Source organism: Aptenodytes patagonicus, chromosome 2 (genome assembly GCF_965638725.1).
Source record: "Aptenodytes patagonicus chromosome 2, bAptPat1.pri.cur, whole genome shotgun sequence".
In the NCBI taxonomy this organism is placed as follows: domain Eukaryota; kingdom Metazoa; phylum Chordata; class Aves; order Sphenisciformes; family Spheniscidae; genus Aptenodytes; species Aptenodytes patagonicus.
This window is the reverse complement of record NC_134950.1, coordinates 155,097,652-155,122,798: the sequence shown is the minus strand read 5'-3', so window position 1 is coordinate 155,122,798 and position 25,147 is coordinate 155,097,652. Positions and strand designations below refer to the sequence as shown.

Sequence of the window (25,147 nt, the reverse complement as noted above, 5' to 3'; positions counted from 1 at the left end):
TTTTCCCAAATCAAAGGGATTTTTTTTTTCCAGTAAGACATTCCTCAGTGTACAGTTGTTCCCCTGATGTTAGAACTATTCTTGGAATGGTCCAAGTATGTTTTACCATACATATAAATAATTTAAGAAGTCTCACAGCTTCCAACAAATTTTCCTATGTGCAGCAATCATCAAAACAGATGCTGGACCTCCAAGTAAATCTCAAGTTCCCCCCTCATCTGTATCTCCTTGAGTTAATTCCTTAGTCCCTTTTTTTCCCCATTTGAGGTTGCTCTGTCAGCTTCTCCATGAATTTTATGTTTTTTCTACAGTTTAGCCTACATATAAATGACTATAACACATTTGGAGAAATATCTCACCGTGCAGACAACTGTGCAGAAGCATTTTGACTAGAAGTGATCAAACAGCACTATTTAATGTAACTATTTTATTAAGAGTATGAATCTTTCAACTTTTGTTTTTTATAAGAAATCTAAATGTACTCTAATAACTTCTATTTTATACAGCTATGCTTCAATAATCAAATCTCTAGAACAAGTTAGGTAACCTTTTAAAAGACACACATAGACAAAAGAAAACCTAAAAAGGTGTCTGACTACATTAACGGGAGTGACATACTGCAACTAAAAACTTCAGGCATTATTTTGAACTGGCAGGGCATGACGGAAGTTTATACACCCTTGCTGTTGATGCATGACTGCCATGTGTAGAAGTTGTATTTTAACTAGCTCAAAACATAGTAATCAATACAATTCCTGCATTTTTATTGCAATCCAGCAACAGAAAGCACTAAGATTCTTAAGTACACCATAGTCTCAAAGCTCTTCTACAAATAGACTTCAGTGGCACACTGCTTCATGGTCCTCAAAGGATAATAGCTATCACATTGATTAATTACCAGTAATATTTCCAGATTTAAGGGCAGCTGACATGGTGTGTTGCAAGCAGTGTGGTCAACTTAGTGAAGCTTTACATTATTTATCACGTATCACGTAATGAATGAGCATCACAAATATCAATACAGTTAAGGGAGTTATGTATCTAGTAAGACTAACATTTTTTCTTATACATCTAAGATTTCACTCATTGGCAGATATGCAAATCCTTTGATTTAGGCTCTAAATAGCCAAGAGCTAACATGGACCAACAGAGTGGGTGACCCAGTGTCACAGAAACTCTCACTGCTAGCATTGGCACTTCAAAGCTTGTACCCTTCAAGCACTTCATGCTCGCTTACTTACTTTGAAAGCCTAACTTGTGCTACGCTGAGTGAAGTTGCTGCACATGGTAACACAGCAGGGAGGATATGGGTGCTGGGGAACGAGAAGAGAGAACAAAGGTTTTGTCTCTGCCTAAATCTTGGCAGCTGCTTAAAGCTTTTTCTCAACCCCATTGTCTTTAGCTGGAGTACATTTGTTATCTGATCTCAAAAGTTGTCATTTAGGAGACTAGCCTTTTAAAAATGTGATCGCAATTTTACTTTCCTCGCTGAAACTATTTTTGCTTTAGGACATCTTTCAAACTAGCAACTGGATTTTTGAGCAAGTCCACAGGGCAAAATCAAACCAAAACCCATAAAACAAACTGCAAAAATCAGCTTTCTTGTTTTTCTGTCCAATTAACACACAACCATTGATGCGTCACATGTTCAGGCACAGATTTATCCTCAATAATGACAGACTGTGTAACACTCCTTACTTGTAATATACGGACGGAACAGGAGACTTTTTGTTATTGTTTGCCTATACTATTTAATAGAAGCAGCATTTTCACAACTAAATAATTGGATCCAAAGATTACCGTCCTCACTAGTAAAATTTATAACACAAACTTTATCTTTATTTGTCCTCTGTGAAAATAGTCCTTCAAAAATTAAAGGCTTTTGAAACAGCCTATTTTACCTGACATTGTCATTTTCAAAATACTAGACTCAGAAGGGAAGAGTAGTTGAACGAGCAGTTCATTTTGAAGCAAATCTCCCAGTCATGCTCACTTTCTGTGCTTTGGTTCACACCGCAGAATGTGCAGACTTTTGGATGAAACTAAGCCCTGAAGCACGCTCCTGAATTACCGCCTAACACCATGGCTGCTAACGGCAGTCAGGCCACAGGAGCAGACTAAATTTAGCCTGAAGCAAAACTTCACTGAAGCAAAACAAGTAAGTATGGCATGCATAGCAGGTCCTCATCAGTAATTATTCTGCTTTACAGATCCACTCCTGCTGGGCAACATAACTTACTCATGTATAGACATAGCCAGAATGTGCTAACAATGTGGACTTCCTTTTCCTCTACACCTTTCTATCCACCTCCCACTCTATTCACTAACACTGACAAGACAGATGAAATCCTTGTCTAGATGGTTTTGGCTATCCACAAACACCAAAGATCATGCAAGATAACCAAAAGCCAAATGACTCATGAATGCTCTGGTACCTGCGTTTCCTCAGTGTTTCTAGGATCCAAAAATCACTGCTCAAAAAAAAGTATATGCACAGAGACAACACAGCTTTAGGAATCTGAAATTTTTACAAGCTCACCCATACTACAGAAAACACCTGAACTTAAAGTCTTAAGCCAATTTCATTGGGGGGAAAAAGGCTTAAATCATTATACCTGTAAATGCTCCAGAAGCCTTACAGGCCCACTCACTGGTTCATAATCTGCTGATGTAAAGACACTGTAACCAATATTATATGTCCCAAGACAGTGAAGACATTCTCATTTAAAGAGCTCTCATGTTGGGAGAATTGTTTTTTAAACAAGCCTGACAACAAGAGGAATAGCAGGAGCTAGTAGCTAATATTAGGCATGCCTGTCTAGTTGGATGCACCTTCAAAAAGCTGAAGCATTTCAAGCAAGATGTTTTTTCCAAACAAGGAGAGAGTTACCTTCTTCAACAGCTGCTCAACTTCTTGCATCTGCGCACTACGATCAGTGACAGAGACTTTGGCATACTCCTGCTTTTTGCCGAGCCTGCTTTTCCAATCTTCTTCACCACTCTTCTTCAGCAATGCCAACCTAGAAGAAAAAACATGCCAACAGGTAGCTTTAAACACTGTACTTCCCGTTATCCTCAAAAGCTACCCTTACTGTTTCACTAATGTTGCATTCAAGAGAATTTGAAATTAATTTTTCTAACATTAACTATAGTTATTTACATTTCATACACATATACAAAGCTCACAAATGAACACCAAGCCTTTACTGAACATGTTGAATGGGAATTATCTATCAAAACACAGACATCTAGATCTGAGACAGGCATCCCAGTTAATTTGTACAGTGAGTGGAAATTGCCAATACAGTCAAGGGAGACCGAGGTACAATGCAGATCATCCTAAAGTAGACATATAAATAGGTTAGATTAATCACTGTTTTTTCCCCCCCCTTCTGTCGATAAGGCACGGAGAGTGACTAGCTCAGCTATGGATGCTTATGCTGTAGATGTCCAAAGTTAATAAGATGAATCCTACCTTTGGTCTTTATTGTACTCATTAAAAAAAGATTTTTAAAATTATTTTCTTTAAAACCCAAGAAGAAAGAGGTCTATTCAGCAGGCATCCACCAATCAGCTCTCATCAGGCACATCAAACGACAACTCTGCAGTTACTGCTTTCACTACAACTCCAGTGACTGACTCCTAGGGATCACTTAGTATCTCCTTGCTTAGCTCAGGCATTGCTGTGACACAGATCAGTAGTACCAATGCACTAGTAACTTGGTGCTAACTATAATACAGCTGTGAAATCTATCTGCAAGATTCAACTTGTTTAAAGGATGTCTTATATTTAAAATGTGGATTACCCACTAATCTGGTAAGTAGGATCTTTTAAAAGTGCTATTTCCTAATCTTGAGCAAAATTCTGAATATAGAACAAAGGGACACTAACTGGCTCTGGTGGGGACAGCATGTAGAATTATTTTGCTAGAATTAGAACCTATTTGTCCATACAAACCCTGTGGTGATTAGTTTTGGGGGCAGGGGAAGCCAGTTAGGAATACAATGTCTACACAGGCATGATCTTCAGTTTACCTTCCTCAGAAATTAATATTTGTATGAATTTTCCAGCTTTCAGAAATCATTCCTAGTACTCCATAAAATGTAGATCTGCAGTACTTGTGCAAACAGTTGCATTGGTCCGCTAAATAATTTTTATTTTAGTTGAATTAAGTTTTACTACATAACTTTCTTTAATCTAGGGCATTTCAGTAAGGATTATACAAAACCCTTAACCCTATTAATATTTGAACAGGTTCAGTAGTTAAAGTGTTGGCAACCTATTTTGACCACAAGATACAGAGATTCCTTCTTAGAGATGCGATTACTGTTACCCTCACAGTAAGTCTTGTCCTGAAACTCTGAGGAGAAGGAAAGGGTAGGATCGAATAGGTCTAGCCAGAAGCCAAGTTTCAGGCAGCTGCTTCCTGCAAAAATCCAGGGGTGCAACCATCCTACTGACCTATTCAAGGATGACCAATTGGTCCTAAGGCAGTCATTTGAGAAAAACTGCGAATGCAGAAGAAAGTAAATCCACAGAATACAATGGCAGTAAGAATGTTAGTATTCAAGAAAGCAGTTATTTCCTCTATTCCTGCCCAGGCAGGCAGTGCTGGCAGGCTTCACATTGCCTGGTTGCTTCATACCTCACAGCATGGGATGAGTAGGGGTGAGAAGGACTCACAATAAGGAGTTGAGGCCACGGTCATTGTTTCCAGAACGTATACAAGATTTCACTGCCCAGAACTAATCTTCTGGAGTGCATCCATGCATGTGTGAAACTGTGAAGGAGACCAAGATGGGACTGAATTGCCACCATGCAGTTGAATTATCTTCAGTAGTTATGTTCTCTCAGGTCAGCTTTGCTTAGAAATGATCTGCGATAATTGAAGCTGGAAGGCATTTTGGTCAGCTTTGGCCTAAGATGGGTTTGTTTTTAAAAATGTCTGTGACTGCTCAGCATAGCAGGCAGAAAAAATTTTTTTTTTTTTTTTACCTGACATTATTGCAGGGTATTTTCCCTAGACCTTTGCCCCAAACAGCTTGGTTGATCAGGAAGAGAATCTCTCTAATTCTAAGAATGCTTCTGTGCCTCTGGAGACTTTGTTTTCTCCTCTGTCATAAGGATGGATTCATACTAGCCCTTCACTCTCCACTTGTATATGTAATGGAACAACTCATTCCTAGAGTGAGAACACACGTTTGTCTGTTTTGAGCAATGAAATCACCACTTAAAGAGATATGTATGCCCAGTATACCATTGAAAACTTCACGGCTGTGTAAAACCTAAAGCCACACATTTGTTTCAAACGATGGAAACAGCAATAAACTCAGACTGCCCTGACTCAGCAACAATTGGAGGGCACGCTTTTGTATGAATCAAGATGCAAGAACTACTGAATTCACACACACAAGCAATCCCACCAGCTCCATAGATTAACTCAAAGTAGACAGCAGTTGATTCTTTGGAAAGTCTGCAAAAATAAGGCAATTATTTGGTCTAACCCTTGGATTTGTTTAAGGCCTGCTGCCTACTAGTTTCATTGCATACCTCTAGTTTTCCACTTTTGATAAATAATGAATAATCATTCATTATTCACTTTCACAGTTGTATTCATACTGCTTTTGCCTCCAAAAGTTCCTTTTCCAACCTGAAAAAAATCTGCCATCAAGATAGAATGATCATCATCCCAGAGGTGTCAGGATGGGTTCAAAGCAAAAGCTTTCACAGCCAAAGGCAAAATGTTGGATTAATACTGAAGGGAAACAGAAATAAGATTTGAACAATGGTTTTGCCTAAACAAGGAGCGCTGTATGAAAGGTTGTGGCAAAAGTCCTGGCAAAAAATGTCAAAAATGACACATCTTTCTTCTGTGGCAACATTTTAGTATCTTAGCTACTAGTGTTATCTTTGAGACAGATCAAACTGGACACAGGCTTGGCTTTCACACGTACTCCATTGGCTGCACTTGATCAGTTCTTTTCAGCTAAATCATAAATCCTGGAGGCTAATATGAGATAAGTAACTACAAAAAGAAAGCCAACTGTTAAAGAGTGCATAAATTCACTATAGTGGGGACTAGTCTGCATAAGAAAGTCTTGCTCTGGCATCCATACATCAAAAAAAGTTGAAAATTAAGTTTAGGCAGGGCTCTTCCTGAGAAGAAACGAATGATGGTAAGAGGTCCACCAGAAATTAGAGTTATCTGTAGTTTTTTTAAATGGTGATCATGGCATGCAGCTGACTTCTAAAGTGGCGTTGATTCTAGCAACTTTGGTCTCCATAAATGCACAAAGACAGGTAGTTACACGCAACTAATGCTCCATTCGAAGTCCTCCAAGACATTCCTCTTCCTGAAGGCAAGACAATTAAAAAAAGGTTTAAACCACTCGTATATAACACATCAGTTGATTGGCCCTGGCTGCCTAAAACAAAACACAGCCAAAACTACTCAAAGATATGAGCCTTTGCTCCCTCTCACCTCCAAGCTGTGTGTTTGCAGAAGAAGAGAGGATAGGTGTCTTTTCTTCCTTGAAAAATCATGATTTTCATTCTTCCATATAATATAGGTAATTCTGAAAATGCCAGGTATGCACTCATTCCACAAGGATAATATTAGTTCAGTGAAGTAAATCTTTGTGGAAAATCACTTTCATCCAGACCAGCATGCATGCATCCTGCCCAAATATCATTACATCTGTGGAAAAGCTGTTCTTCCATAAGGTGAAAGAATGTCTGACACAGCCAGAAAAATCCACTGGACGGGAAGATGAAGTTAGTGAATGTAAAAGAAAAAAAAAATATCCAAATTGTAATAGTTAATCTTTAGCAGAAATGTTCTTTGAGGTTTATGAATACTTGGCATCAGCTATAGCCAAGCAAGAGAAAATGACTGGTTGTAGTTTTTTTAATTCTGAGCCAAGAAGTAGAATACTGTGGTATTTTGGAAGGCTAAAACATTTTGATACCAGCTCTGCCATTTACAGACGTTTGTGGAATCATAATATACGAATTCCTGACAAGACAGCAGGTATTTTCTTTTGTCAGCTTTGGGACTGACTAGACAGTCTTGGTGGCCTAACGGAAGCGATTTCAGATTGCAAGTGTGACTGACAGTCTTTAACATCAGTTCCTCAAGAGATCAACTCAACTGAAGCATTAAATTTAGGACTGAAACAGCTGCTAATACTTGGATCTTCCCTTCCCTCCAAACTCTTTTTCCCCACCAGGATCAGCAAAGGCAGATCGCTTACCACCTATAAACCAGAAGCTACTGGTCTTAAACCTTATCTGCCCAGACAGTTGACATATTTACAGAAGGGGGACGGCAGGGATTAAGATTGCTTTAAACAAAACAACAACAGTAAACTGAAAAAGGTAAGTACATCCTTCAGAAGGGGGACTAAGACTGCACAGCTGTTGTAGCTGCCCCTGCACCCCCTCTTTATGTTAAGGGGATACTCTATAAATGAGGATGACCCACACACATCCTAGAAATATATGAATTTAAGAAGTACGCTTTGGAATCATGTTTAAAAAAAAAATGGAGTTCCTAATATCACACCCATCTCCCGAAGTGCGGGAATACTTTTACACAGTGAAAGTTTAATCAAGTAGCTATTTCTATTTATTGGTTCTGCTTTCACTGCAGAAAACTGAAGTAAAAATAGGCCTATTTGTCAACCCAGAGCAAATAATCATAATTTTACTCACTGGACTGCTGCCAGATCCTTTTGCAGTTTGGGGCTGAGTTTATACTCTCAAAGTTTTAACTATATTAGAATGACTTTTACAAGCACTACAGCAGCTATTGGAGCTCTAGCCGTGAACTCCTACTGTTCGCACAAGCGCAGAACACTTAACATTTTGTTTCAGATCAGAATGATCTTGGGTTGGAAAAAATATTTCTAATACTCCCACAAGCCCGTCCAAATTATTACCCTTTTAAAATCCCTACAGTAAGTTCTCAGAGGTCAAAATGGCAACCATGTATTTCTGAAGTAAAGAGGGAAACATCACAGAGTCTATCCCTGACTCCCTGTAGTCGGCTTACTTAAAAGAGACTACTCCCATAGACCAACAGAAAACTAGCTATTAAAAAAATATCCCATTATACCTGTTGTAACTGAAAGCAGAACCTGGGGAAGTATGTTGAGTATATCAGTATAAATGTAACTAGAACATGTATTTTTACAACTTTCTGAACTACTTATTGATTATTCAGGTGGCTCTTTCAAAATCAGATTATCACATTCTCTTGAAGAGTAATTCTCATTCACCACCATCTGCTTTATAAGCATGTCAGGCAGATTAGCCGCATGTTTCTGCTGTTAGTATTTGACATCTAATAAAGCCTAATAATCACTGCTTAGCTTTTTCAGAAACAGGTTTAAAGCTTCTTTTTATACCATCAGTCTAATAACTGTATTTATAGAGATCATTTAAAAAAAAGTGAAATTTAAGTACCTTTCCTTAATTGACATCGTTTTGCTGGAATTATCAAGGACATCCTCAGTTGTTTGTGCTTTGTTCTCTCCAACGGAAAACATCTCACAGGAATTCTTATTAAATTTGCCTTCCAATTGTTCAGAGAGCTCCTGCAGTTTACAGGATGCCGCAGCTGCAGTTTGCGAAACTGTCCTCATTGCTGATGTGCTGGTGAGTTCAGAAGTAGGTTCAGCGTGGTCTGCCCATTCGAAAGAGAAGTGCTGAATTAGACTTAGCGCTATTCTCAAACATATTTTACATTACTAACACTGAAGCAGCAAATCTGGTTTTTAACATTCAAATCACATGAAAAAAATTCTGGTTGAGCTAGAGTACAAAGATTAATCGTGCAATATTATCTGCTGCATAGACTGGCCATTTGTGACTGAAGTTCACATGAAGCCACAGAACATCACGTTCAATACACAATTCTGAACGTCATATGGATGAGGCACAAACTGCTGCTCCTGTCATCACCCCAACAGGAAAACAAATGGACAGATGAAAGTGACAGGGGAACAAAGAGTAGGGGAAGAGAAGGAGACAAAATTTAAATAAGAAATTAACTTACTGGTAAAGCAGTTTAATGCATAAGTAGCATACTAGGAGGACATTTAATAGCTTAATAAAGGTATTATTTTCTAGGAGGCTTTTTTGGTTTTGTTTTTTCAAGCAGCAATTAAACCACAGGAAAAACTACCTTGATGAAAGATAAATGCACCATTACGGTTATCCTTAAGGAAATATAAGTGATCTTCATTTTTCTTTTTGAAATTTTACAAGCACAACACCCCTCTGATACACAACTGCTCCTGTTTTATCCCAGTCTCCATCTCCCCTGCAGTCACAGAAAGTTAATTGGATAGAACGGACACTGCTTTTGAGGAATACAGGCATAACTATACCTTCCTCCCTACGCCTGTTCGAAGACCATTAAATTCAAAATAAATTAACTTCACAGGATGAAGACAAAAGCACTTCTAGCACTACAGGGTAACGTGGTCCTGTACCCCATCATAATAAAACAGAAAACTAATACAACATCCTTCTAAATTCAGCAGAATAGAAGGCTTTATGCAACAACCAAATTGACTGATTATTTCCAAAGCACTTTATTTAAAGATGGGCGAGTTTACTTACTAAGTTTGAATTATGTTTTGCATACAGAAATGTAGTTGCTCTGAGAATTACTTGGTTTATATTTCATCACCACATTGAAGAAAAAATAATAGTAGTTTTCCAAAATTAGTTATCTGAAAATTATCCACTACTAGCTATATATGTACATATATACATATGTACACATAACTATATATGCACAAGAAGGCAACAATTAAGAGCAGACACTTGACCCAGAGCAGCAAGTTTAGTTTGTTCAGCATTTTGGAGGGCAGGGGCAAAGGCAAAAGAGGAAAGGATAAATCTTAGCTTCAGCATATAATACCACTTCTTTCAAAGTAAGAAAATCTGAGTAAAATTGAGCCGTCTTTAAATGCTGAATAATTGAAAGAATAACAAAGAGAAAACTGTATTTGTACAACTTAAGATTTCACAGGTATTTCTCTACCTTGAAGCAGTGTTAAAAAAAGGAAAAATAACCAGCCTTGATAATGCTTGAAATGAAGATATTTAAAACTAGAGAAACACCATTGTTTGCTGAACGAGACTACACCAAAAGCAAGTATATACTGCACCTCTTTGCAAAGTCTTGCTTTTCATAATACTTTCCAAATCCATCTTTTCTTCAAAGGACTGACCTTCTTTGACTTCCCATTTACCTTGCATGCGAGTATCAATTTCCTTCTGTTCAAGAGGCTGAAAAAGTGCTTGTGAACTAAACAGTTCCATGCTGCCCTTCCTCAGGAAGCTGTATGTTGTCTCTTTATGGTAGTCTCCTGTTTTTTCAGGAACAGGATGTGTGGTTTCTTCCTCAAAGGAGCTGTACTTTGTAATTTCATTAGCTTCATGTGCTAGAAACCTCTTTCTCTCTTCTTCATGCTTCTTTGATGCTCTGTTGCTTTCTAGCGCTTCCATTGAGGGCTGCCACTGTTCTGACTTCTGTGTGCGTTTTCCTGAAGACTCCGAGTTTTGTGCTGAAGAGTGGAATCTCAAATCAGCTCTAGCTGCAGTGCTCATGCTTCCATCACTTGCTGGCTTTGCGTGCAGGTCTCCAGCATACAGCGGAGAAAGGGCAGATGCCATTGCTGAAACTGATGTTGCAACTGCAGTTGACAGGGGAGTAATTTTTCCACTTTCATTTTGTACCTATGAACAACAACAAAAAAAGACTTAAAAGCTCGGAAATCATCAATTCCCGAAAACAGTCTAATCACGTCAGTTCTTCAGAGGTATGCTTCCATATGAATATAGTGCTCTATAAATATAGGCTAGAAACAGATAAGGAGAGCAACAATGCCCCCATAATTTGGCTGCAGATAGATTATTCCACCCAGGGAAGAAACGACTGCATGTGAACAGCAACATCTTTAGTAATAAAGGGTTTATGTGTAGCATGCAACACGACATTGTGTCAGGGCTCCATGAAAAGTTTCATACTGACACGGTACTGTGCAGCACTGGGGAAAGAAATTAGCTCAGGTTCCAGACACCGGATGACATGCCATGTGCCCAGGCTAATCAACTCTGCATCTCAGCAGGGCTAATTAGCTTTGGCACAGCTCTGCTCTGATACAGTTATGCAGCTTCCAACTCTGGAGCTAGCTCAGACAGACTCTGCTCTGTGCTGTCCTACATAGGGCAGACATTCCTGATGCTTCTGCCGCATAAATCATCTTCACGCAGGACTGTTAGTCTAAGACTAACATCAAATATCAAACATTGGCTGTCACGTACATCTCTGAGCAAAGTATTTGAATCTAAGAAGCATATTAAAAAAACCTCCAAATTTGCTTTGCCAGCCTCTACAGTGGAACAATTATCTTTTTTACTCTTCTAACATAATAATTTTATAAAGTTTTCCTAGAGACAATTAAGATGCAAAATTTTTCTGAAATGCAGAGCTTGGCTTTGTCTTCTCCAAAGGAGACAAAAGCTGTGAAAGAGACTGACAAACATGCCTTCATACACATCAGGAGAGGTTTTTTGTTTGGCTTTTTTTGTTGTTTTCTTAAACTGCAGGGCTAGTGAACAGCATGCAAAAGGAATAGATAAAAGCACACCAGTAGGAGGAAATCAGTTGAAAACTTAAAATGCACATGCAAATTCCATAAAGCATGGACAACACATTTATTCATTAAACAAATAGGAAAGCAGAGCAAAGACTACTATGCTAGCTCAAAGATTCCAAAGAAAGATTAAGAAAATAGTTACCAGTTTGCTCTTTTTCCATTGCATCTATCAGAATTAGAAATTTAGAGGAGATCAGCAAAGGGATTTCAGCTTTAATTACAAGATATTTACATTTGCAATTATGTATTTTGGTAACGTAACCCCTAGTTATCTATTTTGATATGTTTCTTTTGCTTCTTCCTAGAAAAACTGTAACTGCATCTCTAAACATCTCAACGCTCCAAATGAACAGTTCACTATAGAAAGTCTTTTTGAAAATACACTCCCATTGAACCTGGTTCAGAGTCAACTCTGGTTTCTTTTGTTATGTTCAGAAAGAGATGACAAAACATGCTTCCTCTGCGTTTCCTTGCTTGAAGAACAAATTTGTTCTGTAAAAGTCTGACAAACTAATGTGACTGTCACTGGTTTCTTTCTCATCTGCTTCAGCCCATTTCTGTCGATCACCTTCCTGGCCCCCAAACAAGTTAGTGACACAATCATTAAAAAGTCCAGGTCGTGACAGTGGTTGGCATGTGGAAAATGAATGGGAAGAGGACTATGTAAGGTCTGGAAATCTTGCTAAAATAAATTTTTTATTTATTTATAAAATAAATAAATGTATTTATAAAAATTAAATTAATTTAATTAATTAAATTAAATAAAATTATAAATTTATTTATAAAAATTTATAAATTATATATAAATTTATAATTTATTTATATATAAATTTATTTATAAAAATTATTATAAAATAAATAAATGTATTTATAAAATAAATATTTACTACTTCATGCCTAAGTAAAGTAGGCATAAAGTACAATTACAGATCTGTACAGCTTTGCACCAATATGGTTGGAGAAATCCTGCCTTCTCACTATTCTATTATTACAATATGGAAAATGTATAATCATGAATGAAGCATATAGAAAGAGAAGGGTAGGAACTTTCTAACACAGATTGATCCAAATCCCTAGAAATACGACATGCATAGGAGTTGTGCTTCACTGTTAAAGTGATTTCTTTTAAAGCTGTAATACTAAGGGACTGATGTTTCTGCTATTGTGAGCATCAGCTCTGAAAGACCACTGCTGGGCCATCTTATGCTCAAACTTCACTAAAAAGGCATTCCTTTGCAGTTCCAATTATGTGAAGGATTCCAGAACAGGAAGCCCAATTCCACTGCACATATTAAATAATTTCATTTTGACCATGACTTTCTGAATTTCAAAAGTATTCTGCTTTTAAAGAAAAAAATAAAAACAAAAATCAATGCCCCCTCCCAGAGGAAACGACAGAATATGTCCCAACTAATAATGCAAATATATAGTGCTTTCAGGAAAGAGTCTGAAAGTTGCACATGAGAAAGCTCCAAAATTCCCTGAAAATACATCTAAAGCACGATGATACGTGTCACAGTTTTTATCTCTTTGGTCAGGAATTTACTTTTAGAAGACATGTAATATTCTATCGGAAAGGAATTTACTTTTAGAAGACACGTAATATTCTATTGGAAAAGACAGACACTGTGAAAGGTACAGCATGCACTAATCAGGAAGATGATGTACTCTTGAACTACTTACAAAAGAACAACACACCAATGAAGTTGATCATTTTAGAGGATGTTGTTCCTCAATGTCAGAAGACTGCTCCTGACAAGCTTTTTCCTGCGAATATGTCATGACCCCAGTGTGTAGTTCAGAGCAAAGAAAAGGCCGGCTGTTACGGCATCTTACACTGAAGCTGCTTTCTCCAATAAAAAGAAACAAATGAAAAAGAGTTAAGACTGAACTTACCTGCTCCACTTCTCCAAGAGTGACTGGCTGAGTCTGGTAACGAGCATTCATTCTCCTGTGCCTAATATCTCCTCGACTCCTTGTGGAGATGGCCCTGGATACTGGTTGAGACAGTTTGTTAAACAAAGCCATCTTTTCTGCCAAACTTAAGGTGGAAGAATCTGGTTCCTCAGACTGATCTTGCCCCATTGCCTCTTTGGCTGCTCTTATCTCCTCTTTAGCTAAAATTTTTTGGTGTGCTGATGCCTGCAAGCTGAAGAAACAGAACTGGAAATGAGTTTTGAAGAAGCCTTTATGAAGTTTTAAAATCTCAACCTGATAGAAGCAGAAGAACTGCACATGAAGCACAATAGCCAATGTAATATAGCAGCCTAAGTGGTTATGCAGTGGTTCAACATTGGCATGATGAATTCTAATTCAACAGCTGAAGATTTAAAAAAAGTTAAATTTTCATTCACAAATTCATTTGATTAGGACACAACAATTTTTTAAAAGGGGAACTCAAGATTGAAGAGAGACTTTTCAGACCAATCTCTTTATACAGAATACAGAGCTATGGAGAGACATTTAAGCTGCCTGCTGTAGAACAAACACAGGTCCTACAGTGCAATTTACGTAAAATTCAATTTTATTAGAAATAATTTGTGGAGCATATACGATAAAAACTTTTAGAAGATGGATTTAAACTCCAAGTTAGTGCTACTTTTAGGTTAGCATAAATTGTAATGCCTCTTACAAATTGAAGTGGAACAGAATTCAGACTGACTTTTGTTTTGAATTATCTGGGGTAACTCAACAACAAAGAATGTTTTTGAAATATACTCCATTAATTTTGAAGATTGACCAATGCTGAAGGCGGACACATTCATTCATAAAAGCTGTAACTGCATTTGTCTCTACAATAATGTATTTTATTCACCTCTAGCTAGATTTAGCCACATTTATGGAATTAGTAGTATTCTCTTTTTTTTTTTTTTCTTCCTGTCATGGTCTCTGCTAAAATTGTCACATTCAGAACAGGCAAACAGTATTCTATGACTTTACCTATAGGTGGTGCAATTTCTTATCTTTCCTTTAATTTTGCAAGCTAAAAAAAATATATGTAGAGACAGACAAAGAGGATATGTAGTGCTTGTGAAATCAAGCACCCACCTTTGGTATTTTTATCTCAAGATGACATTCCTGTATAAAAAAAAGTACAAGAGCAAAGAAGGTTCTGCTAGGTTTGCTCACATGCAAATTCATTTATCTCACAAAGAAGAAGAATATGCTTCTAGACCAGGTAAGTGTGGTTAGAAAGGTCCTGAAAACAGATGCTTGACAAAAAAAAAAGCTGCATTGTTCTATCATGCAAACATAAATGAAGTTGACGAATGTTTTAAATATTCTTGAAACGAGTATTGACTTGACACATTGAAAAGGCATTCAAGACTTTAAAGATGCATCTGCTATTGAGGAATCTTGTGCTCCATGTAACATGCATGTTTATCCCCCCCAGTACCTGATAGGTTGTACAGTGCTCTTAACTACAGTGGGACTAGGTACTCTTGTCACTACTGTGTGGGTATTCACAGAACGTGAAGCAGGGGTAGATTCACTTTAAAGAATTGCCAAGGAGGGAAAATTCACAGGGAGAGAGAAGAAAAAAGCATTAAGAAAAGCAATACATTGTGTTAACTACAGAAAAGACCAAAACCAAACCAAACCAGAAAAAAACAAACAGCAACGATTTTTAATTAACTGAGTTATCTGCTGCGACCTTTGCAAAATAACTTCAAATACTTTGACCGAACTAGAAACCTAGAGGAGCAAACAGGTTGTCTCTTGAGGTTACTCATTACCCACAACATAAGCTATCTTTTAGTAGATCATTAGGTGAATGTCCATTCACCTTTGTTTAATTTTCCCCAAAAATGACTTTCCTTTTTTCAGGAAAATTTCATGACGTGTGACCAGAGTGCAAGAAATGAGTTTCCAAAAAGTACATTTCAGATTTCAGAGTGTAAAAGGTTTTCCCCAATATAAATACATTCCGTAAGAAATTGTGCAGATTTCCCTCAGCGCAAAGTATCTTTTTCATTTGAGTTACAAACCAATGCTATGATTAATCCCGTTTACCTAATCTATACCTTCATGAGCTTTCTGCCAAATTACAGTTCATAGAAGTTATGCTTTTCTAGTCTCTCTACTTCTAAAAAAGAATTTCAATATAGTTTCCCCTGTGGTTCTCAAGGAAGTTGGCCCTTAACAATAAGTGTTTTCCTTGCTACAAAGTTGTAAACACCACATATATGGAACTTATTCCCAGATTTAAAAGCAGGAACCAAAGTTAGAGCCAACATGTGTACAAGACTTACGTAGCTGCAATGACCACTTCCTCACTGGTAATTGGTTGTGTGTGCGATCTATCCTGCAAACGCCGCAGTCTTCTCTCTACTGCTGAACTTCTTGTAGGTGGTTTAGGAATATTTTTCATTTCAAATGATTTTTCCATTTCCTAAGAGGACACATGTCATAATTAAAACCATGGAAGAAAAGTCCTAAAACAGTACTTTCTTTTTAGCTCTCGCATGCAAAGTAATAAATTTCCCAAATGCCCATCTCTGAATTAGAAGCAGGATGTAATTGCACAGTAGGTGTCACGTATTTAAAACTAACTACACATCTCTCTAAATGATGTTCTTAAAGAAGGCTTTAGGGCAATAGGTCTACTGTGTAGGTAGGAGAGATGAAGTAAAAAAAAATTATGTAGCTTGGACTTGGTTAACTGCATTACACTTCATTCTAATGCACTTTGGGTTCTTCAGCATCTTGTATTTGAAATGTTTAATTCAGCCTTCTATTAAGAAAATGTAATACTTACTCTAAAAAGCAGCCTCTTTGCAGCTACGCTTAGTTTGGCTCGGTCATCCAATTTTTCTTCGTCTACACAACGGAAAAAAAAAAGGAGGCTGAATGTAATGAATCAAGCTCATATTAAGTGCAAGGGTTTTTTTGACTAAATGATTTCTGAACTCCTCAAAAATTATGTTTTACTAAGACAAGAAGCACCACCAGCAAATAAGCTGGTTCTTACTCCCTTTTAACAAAAGATTTATCATGAACCAACTTGTGTAAACTTTACTTGTATTTACATGTATTGCATCAGAGGAAAATTCTGAACAGGATTTGAGAACAAAAGACTTTCTTCAGGACAGTTCATGGGCTTTCAAGTTATCCAAACAACCTTTTATGAATAATCAAACGTACTACATTAGTCTATGATAACACATGGACTAAGAAAATAATTAGACTGAAAGACTGTTTTAAGGGTCAGTATTCATCCTGCTGTACAGAACATCTATTTTCTACTAGCTGACCATACAAGATGGTCTCTCCTGGAAGCTGGTCATTCTGATTACCACTTTGTGGCCCATTTTTCAGAGGCTCAACAGGTATCCTTAGGAGCTGAAATCAGCATCCTCCAGATCCAAGAGCCAGCATCTCAAAGCTGCAGAGAATATCAGCTTTCAAATAGCATAAGACATTAAATCTAAATTTAGCTACTCATGAGATTACCTACTTAATTTGTGCCAGACTTGCCAAGAGTGACAAGAGGGAAAGAGAAGCAAGATGGCAGACTGAATTATATAATTTAATAACCAGCATCTTGCGACTTCCTCAGCTAGATGACGTTACCAATATCAGTTTCACACTCTAGTAAAGGCTTTTTTAGTTATTAGTCCTAGACCACTGATTAAAATGTGTATTCTTTTTCTCCATCAACTAGCTTATTTATTGTCTAAATCAGAAAAAAAAAATGTTGAAAAGCATCAAGCCATTCTGCCCCCTTGCCTCCCATACAAAGTTTGGTATCCACAGACAGACTTTTGGAATTAAATGCACTTGAAATCAAGTCTGTAGTAGACATGGCCCAAGGAAAAGTGATACTTCAAACTTATTATAGGTAATGAAAGTTATTTTCAAGTGGACTTTGTCTGCATTATCGAATAGTTCTCCAGTTAAAACAGAACACATTTGCTCCCATTTCTTCCTTAGAAAATAGTATAGTAACGTACCTTCAGCAGTTGGTATTTCTGCACTCAAAACTGACCTAGTGAAAAATTATCAAACAGAAAGAAGTTAGCTGGAAATGAGACATCAAAAATTAAATTCAAACTCCATCTGAAGTAGCAGGACCTCAAAAGTCTTAAGAGTGGGAAAACTTTATCTATTTTTCAAGTTTCAACAGTTTCCACTTTGACATCCTTTAATAAAGCAGAAGGGCAAGCAATTGCAGCCAAACTTAAATACAGTAAAGGAAAATGATTTCCAGTTCATCTTGCATAAGATGAAAGTCTAAGATTTGCTGCCAGCTCTTTTAAATATGTAGCTTTGGTTGTTTATAAAAAAAGTAAATGATAAAGCAGAGTAGATGGAAAGGAAACTTTATATAAAAACAGACAAAAGCATTTATCATTAGACAGAACCAGACAGCTATAATGCTTTATGATGATTCATTGTTCACCATTTTATGTGGGGGGGATTTGCAACGAATTGGTTTTGTCGTCAGTGTTTTGGTTTTATATTTTATAAGAAGCTATAACAAACACTTGATTGTTTTTAAAGAGAAACAATAACCTTGCAAAACGTTTATGCTAATAAATGAACAAAGTCTTTTCACAAGCTTGTTCATGTCTACCTGCACCAGAATGCTACACAGAGCTACATACGTGCCTACCTATCTGTCTCCTTTCGTTCTGCTGACGTTATAGGTTGAGTTTTAAATCTCTCAGAAGTCTTTCTATTTTCACCAGGAGAAAAATAGCGCCTCGGCCTTCGTGGCCCTCTTTCACGGTCACCATTGGCCGACAAAGTGCTACCTGCCGTTGACATCTCAAACCGAGATTCACTTTTAAACCACATGATAGAAAGCGCATAGAAAAGAAAATAGAAGAGAGAAGTAAAGCATAGATGTAAGCATCTCAACAATTCACTAGAGATCACTCTGCATGCTCCTCCGGTAACATGCACAGACGTACACATTCCAGCTACCCCACATCACAACTTGCACTAGCAAGCAGAAGCACAAAAGCGGGATTCAAACGATCTCAGCCTCCAGTACACACTGGTGAGAGCTAAGCTGTGTGCTTTAACTGCCGATCACAACTGCTGTTGAGTGTGTGTAATTTTTGCCAAGGACGTGCAAGTTTCACACGAAAATATGTCTGAAATGTCACCTACAGTTCTGTTTTCTTGTTGGCATTAGCAGTCTCCAGAAAGACATTACGGAGCTGGGCAACAGAGACTTTTGTGTCAACCATGCCAATCTCACCGTTTGGTGCGTTTGCTTCCATGCTCTCCTTACTTTTAAAAGCTTCTAGCTTAGGAGCCACAGCATAGTCAGACATTGAGCGAGTCAGGACTTTATGCTTTGCTGTCGACACTTTCCAAACAGGAGCTTTTGCCTTGGCAGGCTGCGATACAGACCCACTCTGTACATACATAACAGCTTCACTCCTTTCTATGTTCTCAGGGGTCTTAAACTGCTGCTCAGGAGCCTGCCTCTTATTGCACTCCAGCTCTCTCTGAACTTCTGAGTTAACTTTCAGCTTGCTTGCGAAAGAGGAACTCCCCACAGGGGTATCCACTTCTCCTCCTCCAAAGAGGCCTTCATGGTTCTTCCCTTGCTTGCGAATCTCAGATGGCAAAATTGGTCTTCTGCCTTTGGAAGCCTGTTCACCCTCCAAGGAATCTTCTTCAACAGGCTTTGCTCCATAACCAAGTGCCTCTTTCTTTTCACTCTCTGATGCAGTGGCTGCTGACGATTTTGTTAAGAGGCTAACATTGTCTGGTAGGAGGAGGCTGCCAACAGAGATGTTTGCTGGTTCTTCTGTTGCCATCAGCTGAGCTGTGTGAGCAATGCCAGCAGGCTGAATATAGCCATGTATTGGTTGGCGGACTGAACTGACGGGCCGATTTATAACCCTATCAAAGGCAGACGTTTCTGTCTGAAGAGGCATGTAGTGAGGTGGCACTGGATGGGATTTTCTCTGAGACACTGTGTCTGTGACAAGTTCAGGGCTTCCACGAGCACTTTCCTCTTTCACCAGTTTCTCTCTAACTTTTACTCTTTAAGAAAGAAAAAGGATTAAAGCTGTGAACAGCAATACCCATTCTGGGAAGGAACACAGACACCTGCTGTGGGTACAGACAGCAACATCGTATTAAAATAAAAAGCAATCGATACATAAAAGAAAGCAATCTTACGATGCAACCCCTTCCTCCCCGCCCCCCCCCCCCCCCCCTCCGAATCTTAGCAGTAACATTGCTCAAAAACATTCCAGTGATTCACAGGTCCTTGAACATGCATGACTCCTGAGAAGGTAACTGAGCAAGCTCTGAAAACATACAGCATGTTCCCATGAGGTCACAACTGCATTTGTCAAACAGCATGTACCCATAGTCTCAAACAAACAAGATGATCAATACTGCTTTTTATATTATCAAAGTGTTGGGTTCAGCCTGAAATTGCAAATTCCATTGGCAATCATGTATGTAGTCAGATTTTTGAAGATGTCTAAACACTGGGCAGCTTACGTCATATCAAGATGCTGTTGCATTGGGGAAAGGGATGAAAAAACATGTTATCTCCACCTAGCCCTTTGGATGTTCTGCCAGAGACTTTTTTACTTGTGCTTTTGTTTATCATAGAAGACATCTAAAATGTTACATGTAGTGTAACCTGTTTCAGTAAGTGAGAAAAAATGTTGAAAGCGCAAGCCTTAAAGCCCAAAGTGAAACTATGGCATGGCTGTTGCTATTCAGAGGGCTTGCAGGGCAGAAAAGGATTTAAAAAAACCCCAAAAAAACAAAACAGGCATTCTGTTTTAAAACATTTCATTACATTCTAACATGCAAAACTTACAGGAATGTTTCCCAAAGTTACCTTACTTCAGTGTATTTTCTAGAAACACCTCTAGACTTCTGTAACATCCATGCAAAACAGAGTCGTATTCTACCGTTAGACACTTAATGCAACTCCACTAACAGAAGGCAAGCACGTGCAGCCGGAGGCAGCCTTTGCTCTACAACTACAACTGCAGGTAAGCTCTCCAGCAGTTTTACAGCCACGCTGAGTGTTTGGACAGCTTATAGGGCGAGCGTTTGTAAATATCACATACACAGTATTAAAAATGAAAGCCCTGTACTTCCTCCCCTCCCAAATGGTTTTAACTGAAATGATTTTAATTCTGGGGAAGGAGAGGAACTCAGTTACAATAGGAGACTAGCTCTTTGTTTGAAAGTAAGCAATCCAGCTCCAAGTATATGCGATTCCAGGCTTGCTACCAACAGACGTTTTGGAGTTTACATTATTAAAAAAAAGCAAGATTTAGAAAAAAAGGCAAATGAATATCTGAGAGAATAATTCAGGATATCCAAAGTTATCTGAAACACCAGCCTTTCTAATATTTTCGTGTTTCTTATCTCTGAGGATTGGTGCACTTATCAGGGAAACTTCTCAAAGTTACTTAAGCACAGAAAGTGTGTTCGGTCTGAAAAAGTGATTCTTTAAACTACATGTACCAAGCATTCTCCAGAACATCCACACTGATGTTAGTATTGGGTTATAAGAATTACTTTAATCAGGAACATGGAAAAGAGTCTTCCTGCAATGCTTCTCATGGTGGGCTAACTGTATGTGTTACCAAACTGGGAGAAAGCAGCTGCTTGTAGCTCTGATCAAGATCCTGCTTTACTTTTCAATATAAATTTTTTACTTCTCTTGTACCATGTCCTTTGGAATTAAAGGAATGAATTGTAGGGAATGCTAAGATGGATTGGTGTGTGGTATAAAAATCTGCTGGTTTGGAGAGTACAAAGTGGGATAAAATAAGAAGTTATAAAAATTAGTGGAAGCCAGAATGGTAGTAGCTGTGGAAGAAGGTAGAGGCATTTGTACTTCTTCATCAAAATACCAATTGGTCGTAAGTTACAATAAAGGCAGATGCTTCAGAAAAGTTTCAACAGCTGTTTACCCGCAAGAAACAACACTTTCTAACTTGCTGCTGTTAAAGGAAAATTAAAGGTAAGTGTTAAATGAAGACAGAGTAAAGGGAAAGAAAGGGGAGGTTTGTAGTCTGATTGTTAGCCACACAGCTATGTTTTATGATACCTGGAGGGCCAGCTGATAAGTGAAGGTGTGTCCCCTTCCGAATCTTTCTGAAGAAACCATTCAGGTTTTGCTTTCCCTGCACTACTACAGAAAACAGAACTTCAGGTAATTTTTGAGATCTTAACACATACTCCCATTGTTTCTCCCAATCTTCCCTCCCCACTGCTTTTTTTGTTTTCTAATTACTCAATTACAGAGGACTGTTCATGAAAATAAAAACACATCACATTAATCAAATTGAAAGTTGATAAACTGTGAAACAAACTATCATATTAATTCCACAAATATCTAAAAGGTGTTCTGAATGTTAAATATTCTGCAAAGGTAACTTTACCAAGTGTACATTGCCCAGAATTTGAGAAGTCAAAGCAACTAGACAATCTTATTTTTGCCATGTGCCATTGCAGGTCAGTTGGAAGGGTTTGTGTAAGGACACCTGGAAAAGTTGCTAAAACCATTACTTTAATTTATGGTTTAAAGTGGTAAAGACTGCTGGGTCCAAAACAAGGTAGTTATATGAATTTAATGAAGTTAGAAATTCAGATGGCTATATCATTCTTCCTAAGAAATTCTCAGGAGCAGCTGGAACCCCTCTCTCCTCTTGTAGCCCTGTGTCACAAAAGCTTCAGAAATGAAAACCCAGTTAGCTCAAGTAAAACATGCCATGTCACTGCGTGACACGGGAAACGAAAAACTTAAAAACAAAGTAACCCCTAGTTTGATCTTGTCTTGACTTTATTCTGTTTCCATTTTGGAGCTGAAAGCATAAAAAGAAACAAGAACACTGCAAACTTAAAAGCCCTACAGGAAAGGGTGTCTGCAGGCTACCTACATGCAGTTTCTCAAATACTTTCCTAATGCCCACCTTCATCTACAGTCCCTCAGCAACAGTCGATCACATCAAATACTTTTAACCTTGCAAGCACAGACTGTCCGGCCACACTAACATTTACAAACAAACTTCCTGGAGGTGACAAGCGGCCAGGCTGCTTTCCATTACCTATAGCTACGTCTGAAAGAACTCCTCGCATTGCAGTGGAGCCATTTGGGATGAAAATCCCAAATTAAGCTCCAGGTCATCTACTTCAATTTTGCTTAGCTGGTCTTCTAATAAAAATAGTTGAAAAAGGTCAAATCAATAACTGTTCTTGAGATAACTGCATTTACGGCAAGCAAGTTTAAATTTGAGAACTCACCTACAGTTGTCACCTTATCCAAACCAAGCTTGGAACAAAGTCAAACACTGACTATTAAAACACCTTTTGTTTTTCCAAATGTTTTTGAAGTCCTAAAGGAACTGACCAAATAGGAGGTAAAAACCTTCCACAGGAGCTGACCCGGTAGCTAGAATTGCTTTGAAGCAAACTAACTTCCTTCTTGTCTCTTAATGTGTACTTTGGCACATTTTTATAGTGGGCATGGCCCAAGCAGCAATTATTTGTACTTGATCATTCATCCTTTGAAGAGAGCAGTCAGAAGAACGCAAGCCATGTTTTGAATTTAGAGTTAATCAGCCACTTCAGCAGCCAAATGCAGACAATGTCAAACAATACCTTCTCAGCACTTTGTTGTCTTCTCAGTGATGGATAACAGGATTAATTATTAAATCGTCTTAGGACTGAAGGCACAAAGCTTTCATATGTATTCTGAAGCAAGCTGCATTTATTTTCTAATTTGAACTCAGCAAATTTAAATTTAACAAAAACAATTTTGCAACCTATATAATGTGGAACTGACTTCAAAACTGCAGCCACCTGGAAAGCTGGCGTTAGCCCTTATTTCGCTTGTGCAAATGGCCTCATAGGAGACTACCACACAGTAACTTTAAACAGACTGCATGGAAATAGGCAATGACTTCTTTACCACTCAGAAACAGGGACAAGAGTTTCTGAGAGGTTATTCTTAAATCTCTGAATATCACACCAGTGAGTACGCACTGGCACTGGAAGTTGACAGGGGTATTAAAATGAAGAACAGGCTCTTAGCAACTTGGCCTTTAAAATACCACCGACTGCCTACACGCGTATCCAAACAAGAGACCAAATCCTCAGTTTAAACTCTTGGCTGCTGTAAGAGCTACACCACATCTTGGTGGGTGCAGATGATTTCCTTCAAAAGATCAGACAGACAGTAATTGTGGGAAACCCGTTTTACACAAATACTGACCCAAGCCTCGTCCAGAAAGAATCTGGAATTAGTGATAATGCAGTCAGCAATTTGTATTAAGTTATGGCTTACTACTGCTGCTTTTGCCCCAGTCTCTCATTTGTTAGTATGGCACTACTGCAGAGCAGAGAAGTAAAAATGACCATACCACAAATGGGATGGAGTTCAAACTCTGGAACTGTCCTAACATCAGAACCCACCTGAAAATGGATCTCACCATTTCAATATCTGGAAACAGAGAACACCTAAGTCTCAAAAAAAGGAAGACCTTGCAGAAGGGGCCTGTCTCCAGTGCTTGCCAAACACAGCTGATCCCTTAGCGTTTCACACAGCGTTAGATCTCATAGGGACATATAACTCTTAACAAATGAAAAAGTATGCCCCCATTAAAAACACTGTTTCCTTAATTATTTATCTTCTGTCTAACTTTTGCAGCATCTTCTATTACAAAAAAATAGTTAATGCCAGAAGTGGCAGCTTTAAAAAGACACAGCTGGAATTTGTGAATGATTCGATAATACCTTCAGCCTGCTCAGTCTGAACTTGTAACCGGTTTATAGAGCTGCGTTAGAAAAACCACACTTGTCAGCTGAAAATGAGAGCGCTTTATAAGGAGACCTGATTTCTCCACATTAAAGGCTAATCTATGACTGGGCGGGTTCAGGTGTCTCTCTATAGCCAGCATGCTGTTTCACCAATGCTGTGTTCAGCACAGCTTCTCCTGAGTTGGAAGAGGTAACAACCTAGAAGGCATTTTGTTGTTCAGTGTTTATTGGTTTCCCCTCACAGAAAAAGGGACAAGGATTGCTTTATGAGAGTAAAGAAAATAAAACGTCTTTTTACACTGCAGCAGACACATTCTTGGCTATAAAGTTTGATGGGCCATTCTCTTCGCTTTCCTAAGGCTGAAAACTTTGTCCCTTCCTTCACCTTCTAAAACAACCAACCGGTCAAAGGCCCATTGCTCCAATATCCCTTCCTATCAGTAATTGGATTAGTCAAGAGATTTATCTCAAACTGACCATTTGAAGATAAGGGATAATATTTTGTAGTATTTGAGTTGAGACTGCTTCGGAGACAAGTTTTTTGGAGCCTGGAATAACCTAGTCAGCTCAAGGAGTTTCAATACAACTCTGATCTCTGTTGTATGGATGACCCTGCAATGACTATTTTCCTTACTGTTGTAGCAGAATTGTAAGCGTAAAGCATAAACTAAAGATAAGACGTACTTCCTAAGTATGTTGACTTACTTTC

At 38.2% G+C, this 25,147-nt stretch overlaps 1 protein-coding gene across 26 annotated transcripts in view; it reads right to left on the bottom strand.

Annotated features, from left to right (window-relative positions):
* SVIL (supervillin) overlaps positions 1–25,147 on the bottom strand; it is a 142,900-nt gene that overhangs the window by 30,486 nt on the left and 87,267 nt on the right. For 9 of the 26 annotated variants that reach the window (XM_076331798.1, XM_076331783.1, XM_076331787.1 and 6 more), the window contains 12 exons: positions 21,728–21,811; positions 18,796–19,683; positions 18,293–18,463; positions 17,631–17,665; positions 16,436–16,497; positions 15,930–16,069; positions 15,074–15,169; positions 13,573–13,825; positions 11,819–11,842; positions 10,183–10,753; positions 8,468–8,687; positions 2,891–3,020 (listed from right to left, as the gene is read on the bottom strand). In XM_076331798.1, coding sequence (XP_076187913.1) covers positions 2,891–3,020; positions 8,468–8,687; positions 10,183–10,753; positions 11,819–11,842; positions 13,573–13,825; positions 15,074–15,169; positions 15,930–16,069; positions 16,436–16,497; positions 17,631–17,665; positions 18,293–18,463; positions 18,796–19,683; positions 21,728–21,811 — 2,674 coding nt within the window. The remainder of the gene's footprint in view (positions 1–2,890; positions 3,021–8,467; positions 8,688–10,182; positions 10,754–11,818; positions 11,843–13,572; positions 13,826–15,073; positions 15,170–15,929; positions 16,070–16,435; positions 16,498–17,630; positions 17,666–18,292; positions 18,464–18,795; positions 19,684–21,727; positions 21,812–25,147) is intronic. The other 17 variants (XM_076331790.1, XM_076331800.1, XM_076331785.1 and 14 more) reach the window with 13 other exon arrangements.